This window comes from Chiloscyllium punctatum, chromosome 7 (assembly GCF_047496795.1).
Source record: "Chiloscyllium punctatum isolate Juve2018m chromosome 7, sChiPun1.3, whole genome shotgun sequence".
Lineage (NCBI taxonomy): Eukaryota > Metazoa > Chordata > Chondrichthyes > Orectolobiformes > Hemiscylliidae > Chiloscyllium > Chiloscyllium punctatum.
Window position 1 is genome coordinate 116,203,171 of NC_092745.1, and position 9,518 is coordinate 116,212,688.

General features: G+C 41.0%; 1 protein-coding gene across 1 annotated transcript in view; it reads right to left on the reverse strand.

The window, feature by feature from the left end:
- Positions 1-9,278, reverse strand: part of LOC140479364 (bromodomain-containing protein 3-like) — a 101,136-nt gene extending 91,858 nt beyond the window's left edge. Inside the window, exons 1-3 of the mRNA XM_072573275.1 lie at positions 9,075-9,278; positions 778-915; positions 560-698 (exon numbers count right to left, since the gene is read on the reverse strand). Of these exons, the coding sequence (XP_072429376.1) occupies positions 560-698; positions 778-915; positions 9,075-9,278 (481 nt within the window). The remainder of the gene's footprint in view (positions 1-559; positions 699-777; positions 916-9,074) is intronic.
- Positions 9,279-9,518: the final 240 nt, after the last annotated feature.

A 9,518-nucleotide genomic window follows, 5' to 3' on the forward strand; every position in this document is an offset into this window, starting at 1 on the left:
AGATACACCCACATCCCATGAATGAATAACCAAGAAAAAGTTTCAGAAGGAAGCAAGTGTGAAAGTGGTCAGGCATGCATTGAAATAGTCATGTCTAGAATGAACAATAGCATGGATGAGGATTTCAGCAGATGAGCAGAGGGCAGAGTCACGTAATGCAACAGAAACAAGTAGGCTTACTGTTACATAGTTAGATTTTAACTAAGGGACACTATGACATCGAGGTTGTAAACATGTCTTGTTCCACCTCTAACACTGCAAGAGTGGCTAGCAAATTGTTTGTGATGCAGTCCTATTCCAAAACAAAGTTTCTTAGTGATCCTTCTAATTTCTGGATCTAAAATTAAAGCCTCTCTCGATTCCAAGTTATTTCAAAAAGAGACCCCATAAACCCACTCCTCCATTCCAATTAGGAATGGTGCTGTTCTGGTTTCAAGTTAAAGCAAAGCACACAGGTTTAAGGCAGAAGTTTGAGGATGCTTTCTGCCTCACCATCCCAGACATTTTCAAAATGGCATGTTATAAATAAGGAGGCAATATATACTTTTCAATTGATTACCTGATCCTTTCCTTCCTTTGCCATTCCCTCCTCTTTTGTTAGCCACAGGAAGCTCTATTTCTTCTTGTGGCATTTGTGACACCTTCTGTAGAAAAAGCTTCTCCAAGGTTTGTGCCATTACAACTATGTCATCCCCTGGCTATAAATAGACACTAGTTAAATAATTTTATCAACATAACACAAGAAGCATTTCACAATTAGAAGGTGTAACAACATACCCGATTATATACATAGCAGTTAGTAAACATTGTATTTATGTCCTCTATACACTCCATAGCTTTACAGTAATATTTATTTTCCAAGCGTTTTTTGATGGTACCCAAATCCATCGGGTTCTTTGTAATCTGATAGTAATCCTGTGGGGAAGGAGAAAACAAAAAAAACAGGCAGAGCAGCAACATCCATTTATGCATGTTCTTCCAATTATATTGTGACTTTAACTGCAAAAATTAGTTTCCAATTTTAAGTACTCTTAAATTGGTTGACGTAACTGCACATTTTTTTTTAAAAACAAGCAAACGTTTCTTTCAAAAGAACCTGTGTTTCTTTATTATCTCAGGTACTAGCAAATATCAGTTTTCTTTCCAAGTCTTGATATATGCTAGCAATTGTTTTGGAATAAAATTTAGATAAGAGTTGAATGAAAAGATTTTTGAAAACATAAAACTACTGCATTCTATTTAGCCAATGTCCACAGATTGGGAGAAATCAATTTAGCACCTCAAGGAGGATGTGACATGAAATAACTGTACAATACAACGTTGATTAATTGAAAACGAGTTTTGAGCTTTGCTCACGTTTCACATGGGCAGGCCATGCATTTGCACTTGGTATTAGCAAATGATTTTGACTTTAATATGAAATGCAATCTTAAAATTTACTCTGACAGGATGAAAAAAGGTTCTACTGAAAGAATTTGAACAGTTAGGAGTCAAAGTAAACAGCAGAACCTCCAAGATAATCTTCGGATTATTATCTGAGCTACAGACAAACAGGTAAATAAAGTCAAGGAGATAGACACATGGCACAATGATTGGAATGGCTGGAATGGGTTGCTGGCCCAAAACTGGGTAGAAGGAATCCGTTTTGGTGGGATGAGCCTAACATGAAACATGCTGGGACCAGTGCCCTGGTGAAGCCAATAACAAAGGGCTGACAGGGTTTTAAAATAACTAGTTTGATGTAGAGGGTGTGACAGTTGGAGGAAAGGAAAATATTGACTTACAAAGCAAAATGATATGACAGTATTACAGTGTAACTATTTGGATAAAATATCTAGAGAGAGATGGGAAGGGACAAAATTTACAAAACAGAAAATGACAATAAAAAGGGTAAAAGCAACAAAATGAAATGGTCTCTATTTGCATATAGAGTATTTGGAACAAACTAAATTCATGAGAAGGAACAAAAAAAAACATTTATAGATATGATCTAAAACAGACATGATTGCAAAGAGATCAAAGCTGGGAGCTAAATATTCAGGTGCATGCCTTTTCGAAAAAGCAAGAAATTATCTTGGATAAGAAGGTTTAATATTCACATGGCTGATGTTCTTTTTAAAAAGAACGATAAACACACTGGTAGGAGTAGCCTATAGGCCCTTAACAGTAGCTATACAATAGGACAGAGAATATCAAATCAGGATTGAATGACAGCATATAAATATGCATTAAAAATCATGGGTCATCTTAATCTTTGTGCAGATCGAGAAAGTCAGATTGGTAGAGATAGCCACAAGAAACTAACACAGAGTTATTGGGGTTATTTTGGATCTTGTGTGTAATAAGGCAGATTTAATAAAATACTCACTCTTAAACAGTGACCACATGGTAGAATTTAGCAGGAAAAACTGGAGTTTGAAACAGCTATAATGAACTAACTAAAAGATAATTACTAAAGAACAAGGCCCATGTTAGCTCCGGCAGTCTGGGAAAGGAGTTTAACATAGACAAGCAGAACGTTGAAAGAACACAGCAAACCAGGCAGCATCCGAAGGTGGAGAAGGCAGTGTTTCAAATGTAACCCTTCTTCACAACTAGGGGAATTATGGAATGGATGTTTAACAAAGTAGTTCGTGGCTCACAACATCAATATATCCCAATCAGAAATACTAAACGTAGGAAGGGGATAAATCAACCATGGCTAAATCAGGAAAGTTGAGAACTTTCCAATTGCAAGAAAACAAAATATGCAATGTGACAAAATAGTGGTAAACAAGAGGATTTGGAATACTTAAGACCAACAAAATAAAGAGGGACAAGTTAACTTAATGTGTTATTGGAAAAATGGTAGAGTCGGATGTAATATCACAACATTCAGAAATACATAACATAATCAAGCAGAGTCAGAAAAGCTTCAATGAAGGGAAAAGCTTTCCTGAAATGCAATGCAATTCATTGAGAAGGTAACAAGCAGGATAGTGGATGTAATGTGTTTGGATTTCCAGAGAGTATTTGATAAGGCACCACACATCAAGCTACTTAAGATAAGAGTACATGGTGTTAGATATAGATTAGTAGCATGAAGAGAGGAATGCTTAACTAACACAAATCAAAGAGTTGGGATTGGTGGGGGGGATGGGGGAGGTGGGAAGAAGTTCAGGACGAAACTTGTAACCAGTAGGAGTACCACACAAATCACTGTGGATGCCATGTTATTTACATAATATATAAATGACTTAGGAGGAGGAAAACTACAGACACACCAAATCTGCAGATCTCATGAAAATAGGTGGGAAAGCAAGTGGGGAAGTTGACACAATGAGTCTACAGAGGAATATGGGCAGGTTGAGTAGACAAAAATATTGTAAATGGAATATAATGTGGGAAATTGAGAGGTTATGCATTTTGGCATGATTATTTATTATGAAATATTTAAGTAGAGAAGAATTGCAGAAAGCTACAGCACAGATTTGGGAGAAAGCTAGCTAACAAGTTCAGCAGGAAATATGGAAGGCAATGAAATGTTGACATTTATTGACAAGGGAATGGAGTATACAAATAAGGAAGTCTTGCTAAAACTATACAAGGCACTAGTGAGAACACAGCTAAAATACTGAACAGTTTTGAGCCCCTTACCTAAGGAAAGATATACTTGCATTGAAGACATCCAAAAAAGGTTCACAAGGTTGATTCTGGTTAAGATGGGGGGGCGTAGTTATCTTGAGTAGGACCGAGATAGTTTATCTGTACTCATTGAGGAACAACTTTATTGAAACACACATATGTATTTGGGGACATTACAGGGTGGACGTGGAAAGAGTCTAGGAACATGGGGCATAACCTTATTACAGGTCAAAAGAGAGCTGAGGAGGAATATCTTCTCAGTGAGCAGTGAATCTGTAAACTCTTCATCACGAGGTCTTTGAGATTGGATTGTTAAGTATATTCAAGGCTGAGAAAGACAGATGTTTTGTTAATATGGGAATCAACGGTTATGGCGAAGAGGCAGGAAGTGTAGCTGAGGACCATCAGATCAGCCATGATGATTCTGAATAGTGGAGCGGACTCCAGTGGGCTGAATGGCCGACATCTCTTCCTCCATTGCACACAATCTTGTGGAGGGAAGTTTGCTGGCAAGTAACTGGAAAATATGTTAAGAAATTAAGAGGTGCAAATGTCACTTTGTGTGGATACAGGTGAAGGATTACATTCGCAAAGAAGAGAGGACAGATTTAGCAGAAAGAGAAATAAGTGGAAGTCAGGACTCAAATTCCTGAGAATATAAATATAGGCAGAGAATGACAAAAATGGCCAACAGCTATTGGGATTTTAAAAATAGATTCTACAAATAAATAAATTAGTTGCGAATTTCTTCAAAAAAAATTGACTATAGAAAATTTCTACATTGATTTTGATATCCCACAGTAATCCAGATCTGAACAGATAAAAATCAAGGAATGTAGGAAAATCAAGAACTGAGGATTATTCGAGAGGCTGAGAGGGTGATTGATAGAAGCTACAGGGACATAGTTACGCCGGAGAACAGAGGTAGCTGGGTAACAGTTAGAGGTGGGAAGGGGAAGAAGCAGGCAGTGCAGGGTTCCCCTGTGGTCGTTCCCCTAAAAAAATAAGTATACAGCTTTGGAAACTGTTGGGGGGGGGACAGCCTTGCAGGTGTAAGCTGCAGTGAAGGGGTCTGTGGCTCTGAGACTCAGAAGGGAAAGGGGGAGAGGAGGAGAGCGCTAGTTATAGGGGACTCTCTAGTTAGAGGGACGGACAGGCGGTTCTGTGGACATGGGCGAGACTCTCAGATGGTTTGTTGCCTCCCGGGTGCCAGGGTCCGAGACGTCTCGGACCGTGTCTTCAGAATCCTTAGGGGGGAGGGTGTGCAGCCAGAAGTCGTGGTACACATTGGCACCAACGACATAGGTAGGAAGAGGGGTGGGGAGGTCATTCAAGAGCTCAAGGAGTTAGGCTGGAAGCTAAAAGCTAGGACAGACAGAGTCGTCATCTCTGGGTTGTTGCCGGTGCCACGTGACAGTGAGGCAAAGAATAGGGAGAGAGTGCAGTTGAACACGTGGCTGCAAGGATGGTGTAGGAGGGAGGGCTTCAAATATTTGGACAATTGGACTGCATTCTGGGGAAGGTGGGACCTATACAAACAGGATTGGTTGCACCTGAACCAGAAGGGCACCAATATCCTGGGGGGTAGATTTGCTAGCACTCTTTGGGGGGGTTTAAACTAATTTGGCAGGGGGATGAGATCCGGACTTGTAGTCCAGCAAGTAAGCTAGCTGTGTGTCAGGATGCCCAAGACTGTAGGGAGGCTGTGGAGAAGGTAGCACTGACAGGGACTACTTGCGGACACAGATGGGCTCAAGTGCGTATACTTCAACGCAAGGAGTATCAGAAATAAGGTGGGTGAACTTAAGGCGTGGATCGGTACCTGGGACTACGATGTTGTGGCCATCATGGAAACATGGATAGATGAGGGACAGGAATGGCTGTTGGAGGTTCCTGGTTACAGATGTTTCAGTAAAATTAGGGAGGGTGGTAAAAAAGGAGGGGGGGTGGCATTGCTAATTAGAAATGGTATAACGGCTGCAGAAAGGAAGTTTGAGGGGGATCTGCCTCTGGAGGTAGTATGGGCTGAAGTCAGAAATAGGAAAGGTGCAGTCACCTTGTTGGGTGTTTACTACAGGCCCCCCAATAGCAGCAGAGATGTGGAGAAACAGATTGGGAAACAGATTTTGGAAAGGTGCAGAAGCCACAGGGTTGTAGTCATGGGCGACTTCAACTTCCCAAATATTGATTGGAAGCTCTTTAGATCAAGTAGATTAGATGGGGCGGTGTTTGTGCAGTGTGTCCAGGAAGCTTTTCTAATGCAGTATGTAGATTGTCCAACCAGAGGGGAGGCCATATTGGACTTGGTACTCGGTAATGAACCGGGACAAGTGGTGGGCTTGTTAATGGGTGAACATTTAGGTGATGGTGACCACAATTCTGTGACTTTCACCTTGGTTATGGAGAGAGATAGGTGCGCACAACAAGGTAGATTTTATAATTGGGGGAAGGGAAATTACGATGCTGTAAGACAGGATTTGAGGAGCATACGTTGGGAGCATAGGCTGTCAGGGAAGGATGTCGTGGAAATGTGGAACTTTTTCAAAGAGTGGATACGACGTGTCCATGATATGTATGTACCTATCAGGCAGGAAAGAAATGGTCGTGTGAGGGAGCCTTGGTTGACGAGGGAGGTTGAATGTCTAGTAAAGAGGAAGAAGGAGGCTTACATAAGGTTGAGGAAACAGGGTTCAGACAGAGCAGAGGAGGGATACAGGATAGCCAGAAGGGACCTGAAGAAAGGGATTAGGAGAGCTAAGAGAGGGCATGAAAAATCCTTGGCGGACAGGATCAAGGATAACCCCAAGGCATTTTATGTGTATGTGAGAAACCTGAGAATGACGAGAACGAGGGTAGGTCCGTTCAAGGACAGTAGTGGGAGACTGTGTATTGAGTCAGAAGAGATAGGAGAGGTCTTGAACAAGTACTTCTCTTCAGTATTTACGAACGAGAGGGACCGTATTGTTGAAGAGGAGAGTGTGAAACGGACTGTTAAGCTAGAAGAGATACCTGTTAGGAAGGAAGATGTGTTGGACATTTTGAACATCTTGAGGATAGACAAGTCCACCAGGCCTGACGGGATATATCCTAGGATTATGTGGGAAGCAAGAGAGGAAATTGCAGTACCGTTGGCAATGATCTTCTCGTCTTCACTGGCAACGGGGGTGGTACCAGGGGACTGGAGAGTAGCGAATGTTGTGCCCCTGTTCAAAAAAGGGAATAGGGATAACCCCGGGAATTACAGGCCAGTTAGTCTTACTTCTGTGGTAGGCAGAGTAATGGAAAGGGTACTGAGGGATAGGATTTACGAGTATCTGGAAAGACACTGCTTGATTAGGGACAGCCAGCACGGATTTGTGAAGGGTAGGTCTTGCCTTACAAGTCTTATTGAATTCTTCGAGGAGGTGACCAAGCATGTGGATGAGGGTAGAGCAGTGGATGTAGTGTACATGGATTTTAGTAAGGCATTTGATAAGGTTCCCCATGGTAGGCTTATGCGGAAAGTCAGGAGGCATGGGATAGAGGGAAATTTGGCCAATTGGATAGAAAACTGGCTAACCGGTCGAAGGCAGAGAGTGGTGATAGATGGTAAATATTCAGCCTGGAGCCCAGTTACAAGTGGAGTTCCGCAGGGATCAGTTCTGGGTCCTCTGCTGTTTGTAATTTTTATTAATGACTTAGATGAGGGAGTTGAAGGGTCAGTAAATTTGCAGATGATACGAAGATAGGTGGAGTTGTGGACAGTGAGGAGGGCTGTTGTCGGCTGCAGAGGGACTTAGATATGATGCAGAGCTGGGCTGAGGAGTGGCATATGGAGTTCAACCCTGCCAAGTGAGAGGTTGTCCATTTTGGAAGAACAAATAAGAATGCGGAATACAGGGTTAATGGTAGGGTTCTTAGTCAGGTGGAGGAACAGAGGGATCTTGGGGTCTATGTACATAGATCTTTGAAGGTTGCCACTCAGGTGGATAGAGTTTGTAAGAAGGCCTATGGAGTATTATCGTTCATTAGCAGAGGGATTGAATTCAAGAGTCGTGAAGTGATGTTGCAGCTGTACAGGACTTTGGTTAGGCCACAGTTGGAGTACTGTGTGCAGTTCTGGTCGCCTCACTTTAGGAAAGATGTGGAAGCTTTGGAGAGGGTGCAGAGAAGATTTACCAGGATGTTGCCTGGAATGGAGAGTAGGTCGTACGAGGATAGGTTGAGAGTTCTCGGCCTTTTCTCGTTGGAACGGCGAAGGTAGATGGGTGACTTGATAGAGGTTTATAAGATGATCAGAGGAATAGATAGAGTAGACAGTCAGAAACTTTTTCCCCGGGTACAACAGAGTGTTACAAGGGGACATTAATTTAAGGTGAAGGGTGGAAGGTATAGGGGAGATGTCAGGGGTGGGTTCTTTACCCAGAGAGTGGTGGGGGCATGGAATGCGCTGCCCGTGGGAGTGGTAGAGTCAGAATCATTGGCGACCTTTAAGCGGCATTTGGATAGGTACATGGATGGGTGCTTAATCTAGGTTAGAAGTTCGGCACAACATCGTGGGCCAAAGGGCCTGTTCTGTGCTGTATTGTTCTATGTTCTATGTTCTATGTTGTATGTTCTATGTAAATTCAAAAACTGGTTTAAGAATTTATAATTCAGTTTTAGAAGAAAACACCAAAAAGGAGAAAATTGGTTTCAGTTATAACTTGACAATGAAATTATCAGAATGTCAAAATCCCAACTGATCCACTAATCTCCTTTTGAAAATGAAACTCACTGTTCTTACCTTAATCACTACTGAAGCAATTCAAAGAAGGCCCACTAACCTCAAAAACTAGGAACAGGTAATAGATGTCTTTGCCATCGGACAAAAAAAAATCCTATTTTCTAGCTGGCTTACCAATGACATTTAATTTAAAATAACCACTCTTCTTTTGCTGACAAAGACAAATTACTTCCATAGTAACACATGCTAGAACACTAATTTTAAGTTACAGAGGCAAAGAGGATATGAGATATACTGATAAGAGGTCAAACTGTCTCATTCATACTGTAAACGTTTCGAGTTCTATTTCTAATTGTCTGCCCTTTGCCAAAAATAGAAAGGCATTGCAGTGAACAATTGTCTACCCTCCTCGACTACCTCCTCACAAAAATAACTCCATGGCTGTCCAAAAGGTGGGAATTTGAATAACTCAAAATACTCAAGCAGCATAAACCAGATTAGCATGGCTGAAAGCAAGCACGAAAATGCAAGGTTTTCATCCAACTGACATAAAATATTAAATTTCCAATTACTGCTTTGTATACTTATATTTTACAGTTTGGATTTTTTTTCAAGGGGTTGGAGCCCAACCCCACAATATTTATACAATCTGCTCTCCATTGTAATTAGTCATTTGTTGCAGCTAAAAGCCATGGCAATAAACTCAAAGCATTGTGTTCTAATCAGGCACAATTATAATTCTTACAGGCAAGTTCAGCTTCACAGCATCAACAGGTTGTTGGAATGGCCAGGCAAAATGGTGCTTCCAAAGAGCTTTAACCACCACCTTTTCCAAATACTGTAGCTGATTTGTCATTCGGCTAGGTTTCTTTGGGTTATAATATTCTGGTGGCTGTGGATTCACAATCACATTTTGCTGCTGTGATCTTTTATACCCAGTTGAAGTCATTTTGAATCTCAAAATTTCTTGCACTTAGCCAACAGGATTTTAAAACTCTTTTCTTTCAAGGTTCTTGATGGACTATTAATCCGTCATGCTTCCATGTCAGAATTATGACAATCTGTTTGGAAAAAAAAGACACTTTAGAAAAAACTGTTTTTACTCTATTTCAAATCTTTTTTTTTACTTCAGATATCAAAGAATTCAGACAACATTTTATTTTAGGAAAATACCACCAGTGAATGGAGA